We start from the raw sequence: 18,246 nt of genomic DNA, 5'->3' as shown, positions 1-18,246 counted from the left end.
GATAAAATATCAGATATTCGTACATCAGCAGTTGTCAGCTCATGATTTCGCATCCGCATACCCCGTAGACATATAAATTGTTCCACTACCTTTTTTGTGTCTTTTTCGTTTGTTCTTGGTACGAGCGGCTAGTATTTTGAACGGGAATCCCCAACCTAGCCTTTCAATCGGAACCCAACCCCTCATCCACCGCTCTAATAAAATAAAAAAAAAAGCTTATATCCGTGCGATGCACTTGATTTGCGAGGAATGCCGATTTTTCGTCCTCGCTGCGATGTCGAACACGTTGTTCTCCTTGCTCACGTCTGCATCGACAGCGGTATTTACAGCGCCACGTCGAGAGAGCGGACGTGCCTCGCATTCCCAAACTGACCACGCCGGTGCGGGCGCAGTCGCCACTCTACTCCGCGTTGCCGACGCTTCGGCGCATTCCTGCCATTGCCGCCAGTGCGGCTGCCAAGCGAAAGGACCCTACCAGGAACCACCATCTTCCACGCCGAGACGAAGCATAAACAGGAGACGAAATAAAACGGGGTTTGTCGCGGGTACCTTACTAGTTCGAGGTGTTATACTTCGTTTCGCCTTACGATAGACCGCAGTGGACGGTACGCAGGCCATCGGATCCAGTTTAGCGCTGTGAACGCATTGCGTGACTAAGTGCTCCGCGCGTCGCTCCCAGAGGTCACGTGACTCTCACGAGGAATTTGGCTGGCTCGGAAAGACCGTAGCGTCCACTCCAGACCGTCGTAAGGCAAGATGGGGTGTGGACCTCCGCCTCTCCGCGAACTCTCGACCAGACTGCGGGAAACGCGACCATAGAGTGGCAGCGTTAGCAGCGCTCGATCTCGAAAACTAAAAGAAAAAAATAACTGTCCATAATTTAGGTATCTATCATCTATTCAATATTGCATCGCTAATATCCACACTTTTAACGTACGCCTCACATTAGTGTGCCTATGGATATAGTAGTGTACTGCCTCTCCACTACTCTACTATATCCATAGTGTTGTCAACTACAGGAGCCGTCGGCAAGTGCGCGCGAGAACCGCGAACGCATGCCGCAACCAGTCCACGCGATGTAGTGTCATCGGTGTGTGATGTCACCTAGATAGGCTGTGTGTGGGCAACAAAGAAGAGGAGGAGGTAGACTCAAGATGAACGAGATCTGGAAAGTAGGTACCCGTCTCCGGTGACGAGCGGGTATCGTCGAAATAAACCGCTGGTTTTTTTAAGAAAACTAAAAACGAAACGTCTCTGTGAATACAATAGTATAAGTCTAGCCCGAGCAACGTTTTTTTTTTAAAGGGCCGGTTCAACCAGTACAAAGTATGGCGCAATTGTTACGTTTTCAGAATTTAGTCTGGACTTAGATCATCAGTCGTTGAACCTTCAAACGGAAAACGATTTTCTCTTCGTTCTTTCTTGCAATTTTGTTTTAGGGCTGAGAATTGCGCTACTTATACTTTCGTTTCATCACCGACAAGATATTGTCACGTGATTAGGTTTAAATCATGTCACACGTTTTTCGCCTCTCGCCACTACTAAATGGGATTCAGGGAGGAAGAGGCGCAAAGCAAGGTTGCCAACGTAAATTAAAAAAAAGGAAACACGTACAACATCAAAGGCACAACGGGTTTAATAAATAACATCGAGAGGACATGCCGATGGACCATTACGCCATATGATTTATTCTCTAGATAATAAGACGAGGTGTTATGAAGCGTCCTTTTGTATTACCAAGAACATATGTCATTTATCTCGAAGGTTTGAAGAGAAAAAATATTACATTCCTGGAAAGGTAAGAATACAAGGGAACAACTGACTGCAGCGGAGCTATCATTTCAGAAGTGAGAGAGTAGAGGAGTTCTGCATTATTTGGCTCAGAACAAAATGCCTAGCTCTGGTTGCAGCACACGGCATATTTCAAGACTGTTAATAAAAAGAAAAAAAAACATTACTGAATACCTTTGCGTGACAGGCACGGCTCATACAGTGATGTAAATGTGTCCTAATATAGATACCATTATCAGAGCTTCTCAGTACCGCTGCGAATTAGCTTTTGCCGTAAGTGATCATCCAACGATATACCGGGTATTTATGCGAATCGAGTGTACTAAAAAAGAAACGCTTTTCGGGAACAAAGTGCCAGCCACGGCAAACGTCAGGGATTGCTAAAAAAAAATCTAATTGGAAACATCATTAGGCAAGATTTATTCCTCCCTTTTTTTGTTATATTAAACATGGTTTCATTTAGAAACTTTCTGACCGTCATCGAAAACCCCTAAAAAAGTAAAGTTCACTGAATTACCCTGTATGTATATAATTATGTCTCCGGCAGGAATTACTCAATTTGTCTTGGTGGAACTATTTGTTCCGAGACATTGAAATAACTTCATTAAGAAATGGTATCAGAGCATTGTTTTGCTAGTACAAGACAATGTAATAATTATTCAATAATTGCCGTTATAGGGGTACTGTAAGAAAAAATAGCAGATCCATAATTTCAATAGCATCCTTATTACTTCTGCTTGAATAGCACCAGTGTTAAGTGAAAAAGCAAATAAACATAGTTGAAAGTTAGGAAATCAGTTAATTTAGAGCAGCGTAAAAACAATTAAATTATATCAAATATTAAATTTTGATAAAAAGAACGCACTTTGACAGCAGTTATTAATTACTGTGGGGTTTCAAGCGCCATTATGTTGCTCAAATCACTTGTTGGCGTGATTTGCAGAATGCATGAATAACGCGACATTTGATAGGAAGGAATTTTCTTCATATGCGCAAAATTAAAGTTTTTGCGCTGCCGCAGACTGTTTTAAAGGTATATAAAATCATGTTTAGCTAGTCACTTTACTTAACAGCTTGTGGAGAATAGCTCAACAAAATATTCTAAGTTGTCATTTCCTTTTCTGTCTTGTACACACTGAAGTTTTATTTAGTAGCGAAAAATGATGCTTCAAAGGAAAATTAATGAATGAGTAAATATTTGTGGAGCACCGCCTCATTTCACTTTAGTTACAAAGTTACAAAGAAAGTTCCCTAAGAGTATTTTAAATGTATTGCTTTGATAACTTTTTATTATAATTGTAACAGCCAGGAGCAGTATGCAGAGTAAGGACAATACATAGTTACTTTAAAACTTTGCAACACGTGCCAGAAACAATGCCTGAAAAACGTATCGCACTTTGAAAATAAGTATCTCCAGTTTAATTGCAATTATTTACTCTTTTACAACCTGAATTCACACACACACAAAAAAAAAAAAACAAGTCAAGCACCAAGTGCGTTGCTTTTTTTTTCTTTATTAAAGCAATCTAAAGTTTTATGGGAAATAAAAAAAAATGTTGGTCACGATGCTTTATCAGAAGTAATCACCAAACCAAGAAACAAAAAAAAAATGTTAAGAAAAATTCTAGGATTTTTTCACCCAAAGGCGAAGCCGTAGCACTGCAACTCTATATACTTCCTCGTATCATATTTCCGAACACAGTCGAAGGCTCGAACAGGTACAGCCACGTACACATATACTAAAAGCGTAAATCGCGTGCCATTCGCTGCACTTGGTTGGCTTAGCCGATGACAAAACAGATACAGAAAAATTACGAAGGCCGTGACGTTGTGTTTTAACGCTGTTCGATTGGACTCATCGGCTCGTAACATTGGCTGTATTCTTACTTAATGTGTAGCGAACTATGGGGAAGGAAATCCCTCTGTCGCGCCCCTATCGGCAAGTGGATAACAACCCGTGGGAACCAGAACCTAATGAATTATTAGTTTGTATCGGACACAGCACTAGGCTGACGTAACCGAACGCTACGTCATTGTTTGGCTGGGTGTTGTGTTCAATCGGTGAGGCACCGCTTGAACGTACGTTCCTGCCAAACGCTGATACAGTACTCGTGTCCAATTTGTGGGTCACGCTATATGGAGGAAGATGACGTAACGAATCCAATCCACAGGCCGTGTGTCGGGTAAACACCTGGCTCTGAGGAGAACAAGCTGCACACAGTGCCCCTTCAGTTCCATCTCTTTGCCCACAGTAGCGGAGTAACTCGTAGCCTAGGGGAATTCGTTCAGGAAAATTCGACGCCGATCCGAAAGGCATTTTCTAGACATAGTTCAGTCAAGTATCGTTCCCATTTTAAACTGGCTTGAAGATGTCGAGTTCCAAAGAGAAAGCACGAGTTCTTACGATAGCTCGTAATCTTTCTAGAAAAAGAGCGGTTTCTTCCAAAAGTCGTTTGTGCTTTTATACTCGGCCAATTCCTTTATTCTTTTTCGCTGTTGTGGTAACGCTTTTAGTGTTGTCCAGCTTCATGCGAGCTTTTGCACAGGAAACTCTTTTAACGCCATTAGGCGGCTCTTATATAACATGTTTTTTTTTTTCGCATAAAAATGTTACATGTTAATTTATTCATTTTTCGTTCTGCACACGAGCAGTTTTTTTGTCGTCAATCATGTTAATATCACGGGAATGTCAGATGCTAAGTAGAAACACAGTTGACATTACTTGCATCTTGGAGGAGATCTAAATATTTAATGAAGCCAAAAAAGAAACCCATACTAACTAATTTGTCATAAGGAGCTTACCGAGATTGATGACAATGCTACTGACCGATATGTCGAATTTTTCAAGATAAGGGGAACGTAGCCAACCCGCAGATTATAGTGGTATAACATATCTGCTTCTCCAATAAATCTTGTCTCCGTTATAAAACGATTGCCTGAAGTTCCATTGTTAGATACCTCCAAAGCCGTGCACTGGCGTCTATGAAGTCATGAGAACAGTGGCGTCACGAGGGTCAGCAGCACCCGGGGGTAGCCCTCCGCGACACCGCCCCCCCCCCCCCCCCCCCCCCCACCGTCTCGCGTGGCCCGTTGCGACTCCCCCCTCCCCCTCCCCCCGCTCGTGGCCCGCCGCGACGACCCCCTGAGCGCTGCACCCGGGGCGGCCCCCCCCCCCCCCCCCCCCTTGTGACGCAACTGCATACGAACACCCATAAAAGATTTACCTCCCTAACGGTAGACAATCATCATGTCCCTAGAATGCAGGTGAATGCTGTGGGGCTACGTTTGTAACATTTTGAGAATGCATTCAGCTCGGATCATTTGAATTACTAAAGTCGGGTCAAGTGAACGCAAAAAGGAACATCTTTGAAGCCTCATACTGCAGTAGCCGGCTTTCCACTGAGAGAGGCATTGTTTAAAAGGGCGTCGTACCAGTTTCGTATGCTGATCTACTATAGTACTATCTTGCTCAAGAGTATATACTTAGCCATCAGTTAAGAACAAGACCACCGGGAGGGTGTACTGTCAGCAAAAGTACTCAGATATTAAGGTTAGCTGTCTGGTTAACCATACTAGTCACAAATACCCCTAAGGACAATTAAACGACACGAAGTGCTGGCCCCGTCTGTCTTGTGTCCTTGTCTGTCCCCCTAACTATTTACGTTCAAGAAGTCAACGAGTCTTGTACTCACATGTTACAGAAAAAGGTAATGGATGATACATATAAATACTCCTGTCAGAAATGATTTACTGAGACTGCGTAACTACTAAACATGAAGAGAAAAATTTTTCATCACTTCGAAATGCAGGCGCGTTCCTTGTCCGATTTCTATCCAAAGTCACAGGATTAGCGCGGCGTTGTAGCCTTATTTGCGCGCATGTATAATTAATAGAAACGTGTCTTGTTTACGATTCTGCTTAATAAACCCGATTGAGAAAAAAAAGAAACGAAGAAATTGGCAGCTACGTTTTATTTTTAAGTCCTCTACTGCATAAAATGCAGTATTTCAAGTGCGATCGTTTAAACTGATTTAGAATGCAATAAACGGTCGTTTCGGGGAGTGAAGAGGAATCCTTGATTTTTATTCATTTCCTCGCCACATTGATCGGGGAAACGGGGTGTATAGCTCCCGTGACGTCAATTTTCCTGCTTGATTTAGCGGAGTTCAATGTGTGTCTGCGTTTGTCGTGTGCCAGGACGTCCAGGCCTCGTAGCCATTGACGCGCTCCCCTTCCCCTATTCCCCCCTTTTTTTTGCACAATACACGTGTTTTATTACTACTACAAGTGGGGAAATTGTATTGTTACATGCGTCATGTACAGCCAGGTTACGTGACGTCAATTTTTCCGCTGAATTTAGTGCGGAAACGGAAAGTGTCTAGCTCACGTGAGATCTATTTCCCCGTTAAATTTCGCGGGGACATTAAATTTGTGTATATGTCACGCGACGTAAATTTTTCTGCTAAAGTTAGAGGGGGAACCTAAATTGGGTGTGTAGATCTCGATCGTGACGTCAGGTATCGTGAAATCACATTTTCCGCTAAATTTACACGGGAAACTGGTTCGGTGTATACGTCACGCAGTGTTGGCGGCAACGCGTTACGAGTAACGGCGTTATCGGTAACGCGTAACTTCTTTTTAGTAAGGTAGTAACGTACTTGTTATCATTTCAGAACAGTGACGGGTAACGTAGTTCCGTTAATTATTTCGAGCAACGGGTAATGTCGTTACGTTACTCGTTACATCTTTCTCGCACAACCTAAAAGAGTACACTTAAATTTCTTTCGTGTTTCTATACTTCGTTTCACCCCAAGTTCAGACGCGCCGACGCTACGAGCTGATGGGAGCAATGAGACAGCGTCAAGGGGGCTCCATCATGATGTTCGTCGTGTTTCTGTACGTGTTCTATCATCGCCAAACCAAACGTAAGCAAACAAGAGCCCAGTGACTTGCGCTTTTGAAGCTTCTTGATTGGCACCATTAGATTGTAATGTCGGCTGCGTCTGGATTAGCGCTGAAACGAAGTATAGGCGCTGAGTCATTCATTATTGCAATCATTCCACGTGCAGTCAAGACCGTAAAAAGGTTCCGCTTTAGAAAGACCCCATAGCAGACGCCCTTCGTCTCAGTGTAGAAAAACGCTGTCGCAAAAACAAAACAAAAAAAAAAACTCTCTGACTGATTACGTAGAAATAAAAAGCAACGCGAAAGTAACCTGCGTCACTTTTTGTCTGTAACAGTAACACGCGTTCCGTTCATTTTGAGATAACGTAGGTCCGTAAAGCGTCTCTTTATATTGAAAGTAACGAGTAACGTATTTCGTTACTTTTTTCGGTAACGCCTAGAACACTGACGTCACTTCACGTCAGGTCACGTGACATCAAATTTCTTCGCTAAATTTCTCGAGGAAAGTGAACTGGTGCATAGCTGACGTGGCGTCAGGTCACGTGGCATCCATTTTCCCGCCGTTTTTGGCAGAAAAGCTCAATTCCTGAATAGACCACACGACGCCAGGTCACGTACCAATGGACCTTTTCCGAGAAGCGTTCTGCGCACGCGCGAGCGCCCGATGCCAAGCGGTGGAAGTCGGCACGAAAAAAATCGAGGAAATTCGGAATGAGGCTGTAAATCGACGAGTAGAACACGTAATTGCAGCATATATATAATTGTGTTACACAAAAAAAGAAAGTGGACGGAAAGAAAAACACGACGTTTGGGTGGACGCTACGGATTTCCTTCTTTAAAGTCGCGCTAGGCCTACCTCGTTGCATTGGGCACGCGACGCTGCTCAGAGAGCGAAGCAACTGGTAACGTAGCTCCCATTATTGATTGGTAGCGCAGGTCACTTCCTCGATTTTTTAGTTCGTGCAGCCACCGCCTGGTGCCGTCGGTATATGGAAAAGGTCCATTGACGTCGCGTGACCTAAACACCAATTCAGTTTCCCCTCTAAATTTAGCGGGAAATGCACGAAAGAACTGTTGGGCAAAACTATGAGATTGGGGGGTCCGTTAAAACAAAAAGAGCATTTTATATTTTATTCGATAAACAGACGCAGCACTGCTTTAGTTGTAATCGTCGATGTAGCAGTCCTCTTGTCTCAGGATCACAATTATAGGCAGAGGCGAAAGGCAATCAAGCCTCCATCTCGTTCGAGAGGGTCGACAGAGCAGCGTACTCAAAAATAATGTTATCGGTTTTATGAATTATATATATTTATATAGACATGTAAGGCCGACTGGGCGTTTTGCTGCTGCACGCAAAACTGCACGTCGTCCTTCTTATGTACCAAAAAACTGAGGGAGAGGAGGAGACGAGAGCGCATGGAGGACGTCAGAGAGCCGACCTCTGGTTGGAACTGATTACTGGCTAGACCTAAAGCTAGCCAGCTGCATTTGTCTCCACTGCACACGTCGAACGCGTTCGAATGCGAGAGCCAAATGCAGTAATGCGGCGTTCCGTGTCCTAACGAGTTCGACAAGTGCTGTAGAGTCAAAAACAGCCAGCTTTAGGTCTACCCACTAATTCGTCCAACCAGAGCTCGGCGTTCTGATGTCACCACGCCGCTCTCGTCTTCTCCTCTCCCTCAGTTTCTTGGCGCATAGTATATCTCAACGTTTTTTACGTCACAACGTCTCATCCGAAGGGGAGCGTGTACGGAAACTTATGCAACGGATATAGACCTCACTATAAGGCGGTACCACGTGACGCACTCTCGGCTCGTAATCCCGAACCCCCTCTAAAGGAACAACGCGTAGATCGTGGTGACGTGCCATCGCACAAACAGCGTTTCTCATGATAATGCAATTAATGCAAAGGTGCAGCCGAGCTGGACGGAATAAAAAACAATAATCCCTGGAGAAGGGGAACAAGGGGGACAATGGACCAACACAAATCTCCAACACAGCTAGATGACTGGTGCGCGACGGAAGCATTTTGTTTTTATGTTTGTCCTTTGTCCCCCTCGTTCCCCTTCTTCGGGTATTATTGTGTTTTATTCTGTCCAGCTCGCCTGCACCTTTGCATTTAATTGAATCATCATCATAACCATAACATGCAGGCCATTCACCCTTGATGGTGCTAGACTGCTGGCAGCTGTTAAAACCAGTTTGCACATACTGACGTCTAACTCCTGGTTAGCTCAGTTGGTACAACGCTCCACTGGAAATAGAGAGGTAGAGAGGTCCCTCGTTCGATACTTAGAGCAGGCAGATTTTTTCAGTCACGCACCAATCACCTAGCTCTGTTGGAGATTCGTGTTTGTCCTATGTCCCCCCCCCCCCCCCCCTTTCCCTTATTCGGGGATTATTATCGTTTATTCAGCGTGTGTCGTTGACGTAAGCGTCTTTGGCCTATGTACTCTCGATCAACCACTCAAAATTCTATATCTGCGACGACCTCCAAAGTATTATTATTTTCATCCCGTTTTCTTCTGTCGTGATATGTCTTACGTCAGAGTTAAGACCTCTATATAGCCGATTCCGGAGGCTGTGCGTCGGTCGGCGCCAGAGTGGTAAAGGCAGGAGCAGAACGCGTCAAGTCCTGAGAGCTGGCCTCAATGATCCCAAAACAAAACAAAAAGCGAAAAAAAGGAAACATTTGAAAGATTATGCGTGTTTGTTTCACTGAGACGAGTTGAAATAGCTTGGGCACTTGTCAAACTCTACTTATTTGTATACAATGCGTAATTCCGGTGTTTTTCTGCAAAGCAAACTGGAAAAGAACTGGGTTCAAACCTCACAGGCGATGTTTTGCTTCGTCTTTCTGCATATTAAAGGGAACCTCAAATGGTTTTGCATATGAGAAAAAGAAAAAAAAAGAAAAAAAAACTTAAATCGTCTTTATTTCTTTTTCAGGATCACAAATATCAATATTATATTTCAAATTGCTGAGTAAAGTAGTCACAACAGATCTTTCAAAATAGCACTGAAGCCCCTCCTTCCCGGCGCGTTCGGTGGAAGGAGATAGTCGTGACGTATCATACAGAGATCTCAACATTTCCGTGCCTTCCGCAAGCCTCAGCCGAGCTGTCAAAGACGCTTCACGCGTTCTCTCACAAGCGACACGCGCAATGCAGTTGAAACCTCTGGTCATGACGCCACAGCTAGCGGTTGGTTTTTCGGTTTTTCTCCCGTTTATTGTTACGTTCGGGTCAAATGCTTGTGATATTCAACTTTACGAGACCAAAATACGCTTGGTTTTACCCTTAACTCGTGTTTTTATTTTTTAGAGCCTCTTCAGCTTTTTTTAAGGTGTGGCCAGTGATATGGGCTCATCGGGACTACCAACTGAGATCACCGATGTCGGGGATCTCAGTTGGTGGTCACGATGGGCCACCAACTGATGGACCACCAACTTTATGGTCGGTGCTCGGGGAGGCGGTCTTCTGCCGCAGAGTCGTGAATATATATGTTACATTTAATTCATTAGTTTCATTTCACTGGACTTGGCACGTAGACGTCAGGCCTAAAACTTGCGGCCGTGTCGTATGCGCAGCCTACACGTTTTTTTTTTTGTTTTTTTTTTATGTGACATCACATTTGTCGTGTGATTCACGTGTTTTGTAGATTCAAGTGCTTTCACATCAGCGCCCACCTTGGTTTCAAACGCGATTTAATTGAGCCCGCTCTTTCGAGTAACAGAGTATTCGAGCTTCGTATGATAGCGTAGAGCGGCTATAGGAAAGAGAGACCATACATACTGTTCCGCTATTTCTTTTGGCCTCGCTCGCAACACTTAGACACTTTGTAGTTAGTGCATATTCCGTGGCGTTTTACACAGGTGTTTTATCTGACTGCGTTTGCTGATAACCTGCTGCTCCATCGAAGGATGGGCCTGCTGAGAGTGAGCGCCCCAATATTTGCAAACAAAACAAAAAAGCCAATTATATCGCCATCGTCTTGAACGGGAATACAAAAACGGAATGAAATACTCGCGTTAAAAAAGCTTACCCCGCAACCGTTTTTCTGCCCACAGAGGTTCGTGAGTCCCAAGATGCAAGACCTGCTGTCGGGCAGCGTGTCCTCGCCGGTGTCTTCCCCTGCGCCCCTGCAGGCTCCGGCCAGCATCCACCGAGCCTCCCAGCCCCAGGCACCGACGGGGGGACGGTCCTCGTCGTGTGCCATCGCCGTGGCTTCGGCATCTTCGTCCCCGGTCACGCCGCTCAACCGGACCGGGGACGAGGAGCCCAACTCGGCCGCGAAGCCCTCGTCGTCCACCGCCGCGTCCAGGTCTTCGCCGGCCACGTCTTCTTCTGCAGCGACGGCGACGACCGCGGCCGCGGCGGACGCTCAGTACTTGTCGGCGAACTGTGTCGTGTTCACGTACTACAGTGGGGACATTTCGTCGGTGGTGGACGAGCACTTCTCCAGGGCCCTCAGTCAGCCGAGCAGCTACGAGGCGGCCTGCAAGACCGGCGCCGTGTCGCTCAAAGGTCAGTTCCACCGCCACCCGTCTGTGCAGTGTTTGATGCTGCCAATTCGCGTGTCGTAATCTCGAGCGTTGTGAGAGCGTTTAGTCGACCTAATTTGTGTATCAGACATAAAGCAATCACTCGAGCGATCATTCAGTTTTTCGAGGAATTGTTTATTTGCAGAATCCGATTCTTGAATATCTTGTAAAAAACAATGGTTTAGCTCAAGGGCAACTGATATTTCCCTGTTTGTCTAGCGACGGTCCGCATAAGTTCCATCTGCAAAAGGTTGGCTTCCCTGTCGGGTTTCTCGGGATATTGGCGAGTGCGGGACTATAGAAAAGTCACATATGAAGACTGTAATGACTTCTTTAGTTGTTTTATTGTGGCGTAGCTATTACTTTCTTCACTTTGGGTGAACTAAGTTGTTTTTCTGTACATGAGTATTTAGATGTCCTGGTTGATGTGCACGTGTGCGCTGGGAAATTTCAGAAATTGGTAAGGGTAGTAATGGTGCCTAGTGGTTGTCATGTGGTATTCATGGCAACTTCATTTAATTGAAAGGAGAATAAATGTGAAAATTTAACGAACAGCCACTTACGAATTGCAACAGAGGTCATATACGTTTGTTCCCTGTAAATGACGACAAAGCTCACTTCAGTTTCGTCCATTCATACGCTAATATTCTTACAACAAACCAGTTTTACTAGACCATTCCCAAGCTTTCTTAGTTTCACTGTACTTGTCAAGAACCAATTTCGCGTGGACACCGTGTATTTTATGCTAATGGACTCACCTTACTGACTGTTTTGAGAGTGGCATAACATAAAATTAGTGCGTTTAAAAATATAACTTCAAAAATGCATCGGTGTAGGTGCACGAACGGTCTTTCATTCCAAAACTCACCTTGGCAAATGTTTAAGGTTCTGTAAAAGGTAGTACGTGCATATCCGTTATCGCCCATCAGCTTCGAATGCCGTTACCACACCTTCCAGAGTCCGCATGTTATTCTCTCAAAACAAGAGAATAAAGTAAAAAAAAAAAAGAAAGATCGACGTTCAGACCCAGCCCGAGCTCATCGCATCCCCTGCGGACTCGAAACACCCAAAGCTATTCTCGCAGCATCCCCGCGCTTAGCATCGCGCGACACCCCTCACGCGTCAGACATCCACGGGCGCTCCCGTCCGAAGCGCCGTCCTTCCCTTTAACAAGCAGACTCGAAGGCACGTCACCGGGCGCCTTGTTTGTGGCCCGACTCCCTGACGGCAGGTCCTCAAGTCGAGCCAGCTTAGCTGCCAGTTTCGCGAGACTTCGACACCCGCGCTCGATGCCCGCTACCCAAACTGACACACACACCCGGGAGGGCCATCGGGGGCGTGTTTTGGCAGCGGAGCTCGACAGGCAGGCTCTCGGTACACGGGACCGCATCGCGGCGCCCAAACGCCCGTCACTCAAACGCTATTGCGGCTCTTCCCACGCGTCTTTCGCCGAGGGTTCTAAATCCGATACGGTCGGAGGCTGCCCTCTCTCTTCCTACCCGGGTGTGGGTTTCTTCCCCGCGTCTTGAGTCTCCGGGAAGGAGGACGGGCGAGGGCCGAGTTCCTCCTGGTCGCTTGGCTGCCGCGGTCTTCTACGGACGTGTGTCTCGTTTAGCGGGGATTCGCCCGGCGGACCGAACACGTGCAGGTCTGTTGGACTCGCGGGCGGTGAACCGCGAAGGATAACATCCTGCGCATGAGGTCTCGGGCGCGGCTTGTCGGGGCGGAAGCAGGCAAAACCGCTGTCTTCGCGTCGTCTCGTGGTTGTTTTGTGGTATCTTGTGGTTGCACTGACTAAATTGCTCATCTACAGCGAGTGACTCGTCGCAACTTTAATACGGCTGACCGATTACGCGCTGTATAATTATTCACGCAACCGTTAATTATTTCCGTGGTTCTTTGCTCGACGTTGCTGCATTCGCGCTATACCTTCCGTATATTGGTAGGTGTGACCTCCACGCAGCTACTGCGAACCGAGGAGTTCCGCGGACATGTTGGTTACATCTACCACAGAAATGCCGGGATGCCGGATGTAAGCAAACGCGACGCGCCACCTCGTCACTTTTGAGGCGCCGCTGATTGGCTCAGCCGTTCGGTGACTCGGCCACCGGGCCGAAAAAAAGGTGTGCCATGACTCGCTGCTGTCGCTTCCCTGATTCTCGACGAAATGCATTAGCTCTTGGCGCGGGGGATTCTTTGTGTTCGGAGAACCAGTCTGTTCACCCGGGCATCGGCGGTTTCGGCTCCAGCCACCGCAGCTTTTATAGGGGCGCGCGTCAGCAACGGCGCGTCATTGCAAGCGTGCGGCACTCTTACCCTTTAGGCAAGAGAAAAAGTGGACGCAACGAGCTAACGAACGAAGCGAAAGAGCACGGCGGGAACCGAACCGCGGCATCGCGAAACCAGTTTAGTACATGGTAAAGTCCAGTCCAAACCAAACGAAACCAAACAAAATAGTGCTGCATGCACCAGGCAATAAATGCTAACGCATTTCGAATTCCGTCAGCGAGCGATTGCTCCAAATCGGGCACCTATGCGACCGCGACCGTCGCTTGGTGACCAAAATGCTGTCGCGTGACTGCTGCCAGTCACAAGTGGAACGAGCCATTAGTAGTTCTGGATAAAATAATTAATAGGAGACACATTGCTCGGAATACGCCATCAAACCTACAACAAGGTTCTTGAGAGGGATCCCGACAAAAATCCGGAGGTGAATTTGGGAGCCGCAAAAAAATGGGGTACTTGAACCAATGGTAGGGAAGGATCCCTAGCGGACTGGGTGATCGCCACGGGATTAGCTCACTAGCTTGGAGAACGTGATGCCGAAAATCGCGCTTTATTTACGCCTATATTTGTTGGTTCTTCGTGTGAACTGCGTGCATCATGCTGCTTGCAGCGCCCGAGGCTTCCGTGAGAACTGCTTGCGTCAGCATCATGCGGCTTGTAAACGTGTTCTACGTAAAATATTTTCTCTAAAATGTTGCTAAGGTTGCTGGAATTCAATTTTTCTTGGGGGGTGCGTACCCCTAAAAAGCTAGCCCTGGGACAAGCTCAGTTACAACCTTCATTGTGCAAAAACTTTTGATATGTAGGATGTAATAAGACATTTTCCAATTAGCATTCTTGAAACACCATAAAAAAAAACTATACTCTGTCTCATCCTACGATGGACTAAAGGCCAAAGCCACGGGCCGCCAGGTCCAATCACGTTCCACGCTAATCTATAACATGCCTAACATCGGTTAGGGGTGGTCGAATAATGCTCCGAATCAAAAAGCGCTGCATCATTTCTATAGCTTCGACACTGTAAAGAGCCTCTATACAGTGGCTTTCTTCGCAGTGTAGACTGATGAGTCACTCAGTGCTATTAGATTCGAGCCACAGTCCGCCCATCTCTATCAGCGATCTGAGCCACGGGCACCGATACGTGCATCGAAGGGAATAAAGGCGGAATTAAGAGACTCATGATTGGATCTGGCCGTCCGTAGCTTTTGCCTTTAGTCCATCGTAGGGTGAGACGAAGTATAGCTGTGCGGTTATTGCTTTCACTCTGAGACATTCATGGGAAGCGTTGACCTATCCCATATCGCACACTACGATAATGCCGAGTGCAGTTCACGCACACTATCATTGTGTGTAGGATACCTGCGGTTCAACCGCTCCATTGAAGAAGGGCCTTAGCCTTTTTATAAAATTTATCTGCGGTCACACGGTCTTTGGTGAATGCTCTCGGTTCTAAACTACGTTTGACTAGAGAAATGACTAACGCATTGAACACCGTTTCTTGAAACAATGGCAAGATGGAGGTGTTTTTTTTATATTAAACTCAAAATATAAAGTCGTTGGCGACAAAAAAAAAAAAAAAAAGCATTCTAAAATTACAGCCCAAAATCAACCCTGCATAGCCATCCACGACCCGAAGAATTGCGATTCAACTGTACTTGCCATCTCAAGGAGAAAACAAGTTTGGAGCGTACGTTGTGCTCTAGACAGTCTAAAGACTTACAAGACTTGGTTGTAATAAAGACAAAATAAAAAAGTGAAAGACCTTTACAAATCCGTGTAATGCGAAATTAAAGCGCAGCTCTTGAGGAGGAGGAGGGGAGGGTATGCACTCTCCTCCTCCCCTTCTCCATCTCCTCCTCCTCCTCTCCCCTCTTCCTTCTCTGTACACTCCCCTCCTCTTCCTGCGTACTTTCCCATCCTCCTCCTCCGTATTATCCCCTCCTAACACAGTTTCCCTGCCAAATTTAGCTGAAAAATTGACGGCACGTGACCTCAACACGAATTCAGTTTCCCCGTTAAATTTAGCAAAGAAAATGACGTCACATTGCTTGGTGTCACGTCACCTATGAACAATTTCAGTTTCTCCGCCAGATTTAGCGAATAATTGACATCAATTCAATTCCTCGCTAAATTTAGGGGGAATTCAGTTGGTGTTGAGGTCACGTGATGTAAATTTTCCCGCTAAATTTAGCGCGGTTACGCCGACGACGGCTACGCTGCGAAACACAAGGCGTACAAAAAAAAGTCGTAGAAATTCACTGCACGGCTTGTACGTACACTGAATTTGTACATCTTGATAAAACAGCAACTGGGCTACTGAACATACATGCATTTAGAAATATATTAATTGACCACGTAAGAAAATAAATGAGTACGTCTCTGGTTCTTGAACTCACTTCTCCCACAACAACCATTGAAGTCTTCGGGCTTTCGGTGCGCTTTAAGTAGTTTCCGAATGGCGAACCGTTGGCAATCTAGATTCACCACTAAATGCTGCAGAACACTACTTAAAAAGAAAGAAAAATCTAACAAATAATGTAGCTTTTTTTTTTTTAATGACGAGCTAATATTGTTTTTTTTTTGTGTTTTTTTTTTTCAATAAGCTAGCCATCACGAACTGCTACGAAGTTCGCGAATGTAAGGTATCCACCGCAATACTAATAAGTAATGCCACGCTTTTTACTTGAAACCTGAAAAAAAAAATAGTAATCTCCCACGAAGAAAAGTAAAAACTATATATGAATGTTCCTAGTTATTTGTCTTTTCATGAGCAGTTTTTTTTTCTTCTTCCTTTGGCTGATTGATAGTACTATATTCATTTTAACCGTTCATTGAATCTTCATGGTCGCTACTAGCACTTGGGACACCAGCTCCATTATGGCAGTAGTAATAAACTCGAGTCCACTGTATACGAGATATCAGCATCAATTTCATCCAAAATCACGCCAATTTTTTTTTTTTTAAGATTTTAATGAAGGTTACAAACAGAATGAATAGTTTTCATCGGTTATCACTTATGCCCACAGACGTGGACATTAAAGGTGCGGTGCAACGATATTCAGTTGGAATGTTTTTTTTCTTTTTAAACGAGTTTAAAGGCCCGTTCACACTCTTGCGACCGAGTACGACCGGGAGAGACCAGACCGGTTTTTAAGCCTTTTGCGACTTCTTACGACCGGATAACTTGCAGCGGAGCTGGTCCTAAGAGATCGCAAGAGGCTTAAAAACCGGTCTGGTCTCTCTCGGTCTTACTCGGTCGCAAGAGTGTAAACGGGCTTTAAGAGTTTACACGAGCAATTTCAAAGATAAAAGCGAGCGTTTTCTTTTCGTCTCTCCTTCGCAAAACTTGATGACTTAGCGCAGGGGTCGCATTGTCCGCACGCTCCCCCAGTGACGATGTTTGAATGCGGCTCATAGATCCATCCCGAGCATTGCGCACTCGATTTGGGCTCGTGAGAATTAATAGCTCGACAAGCAGTCGGGAGTGGCTCGTGTCCAACCGTATCAACGACAGCAGCAAAAGCCTAGCAATGTCTGAAACTCAGCGAGTGTCCTGTCACCTGTGCTTTGCCATCCTCACTGCATGGCTATGATCAACATTGACGGCATTTTTTCGGCTCCAGATAACGTGGCCGCTTGTTCTGGTTGCAAGGTGAGGGGGCGAACGCTGCTTGTCTCTTTTTTTTTTTTTACTATTTTTTGTGACTTTTATTGCGTATGGTAAAAAACGAACGTGTGTTTCATCGGTCCACTAACGTGCAAAGATTCGTTCAAAGCCGTATTTGCGCGAAGTACAAAAATCGTTGCATCGCCTCTTTAAATTTTGAGAAAAATTATTTCCATATCAATATATATTCATATTCTCAGCACGCTTCAAGAAACTTCTTAAGGTGCTGGTTTTATGTGAAGAAAGAAAAAAAGAATCCACGAAAATAATAAAAGTGATTACGAACGCTGCTGGTGGGAAACTACCATTTTTAACTTTTTCTTCTCTGACGTTTGAGTGGAAAGCCTGAGCCATATCTTAGGGGTGCACGCAAAATATGACGTCCACATACGGGGACAAAGTATTTTTTTCATGTCATTAAACGCTTGACTTTATTGTTATGGCCCAGCGTAATATCTCTTCGAATGTGAACGCAGGTAGCGAAGAGGCTATACTGTGCGCCGCAATCTTTGTCTACTGAACTGTGAAGCGCATTGCTGCGGAATATCAGTCTCTGCGCATGCGTCCATAGCCCACTGACACGGCGTATATTGCTGGGTTGATAAGCGCTGGATAGATCTTGGTAATACGAGCCTTAAAATTTGGCTCCTGTATATAGGAAGCTCGAACTTTCACCAAATGTGCGCTGAGCGCGTTAGCTTTACGGTGAGAAGTTTTAAGATGAAGCAATTTTTTTTTTTGTAAACAATGAGAGCAAAAAAGCTCGCCAAAGCAACGCCGGGCGTGTTCGCAGACGACAGAGTTAACGACGCTATTAACTTGTGACACCATCTCCCGACAGGCGCAGCGAGCAGAAAAATGCAGAATGTGCCGTCTGGATTGTTTACATCATTAGTTGTTGTGTTTTTTTCACCCGATCCTCAAGTGTTTTTTTTTTTTTCTGGCAATCACCTTCACGGCCTGGTGATAGCTACAATAATGCATTTTGTTAAGTGGCGCAACGTTACCTCTCGTCATAAAGCCGTTATTATCCATCCATCTGTCCAGCTGCACC

At 45.4% G+C, this 18,246-nt stretch overlaps 1 protein-coding gene across 2 annotated transcripts in view; it reads left to right on the top strand.

Moving 5' to 3' along the window:
• The window catches only part of LOC8040002 (transcription cofactor vestigial-like protein 3), an 85,757-nt gene that overhangs the window by 29,431 nt on the left and 38,080 nt on the right, over positions 1 to 18,246 (top strand). For both annotated transcript variants that reach the window (XM_002413855.5, XM_042291268.1), the window contains exon 2: positions 10,766 to 11,222. In XM_002413855.5, the coding sequence (XP_002413900.3) occupies positions 10,766 to 11,222 (457 nt within the window). The remainder of the gene's footprint in view (positions 1 to 10,765; positions 11,223 to 18,246) is intronic.

Source organism: Ixodes scapularis, unplaced genomic scaffold (genome assembly GCF_016920785.2).
Source record: "Ixodes scapularis isolate PalLabHiFi unplaced genomic scaffold, ASM1692078v2 PGA_scaffold2__306_contigs__length_199485367, whole genome shotgun sequence".
NCBI lineage: Eukaryota > Metazoa > Arthropoda > Arachnida > Ixodida > Ixodidae > Ixodes > Ixodes scapularis.
Note: the sequence above shows the minus strand (reverse complement) of the source record. Positions and strands in the feature narration are given on the sequence as shown.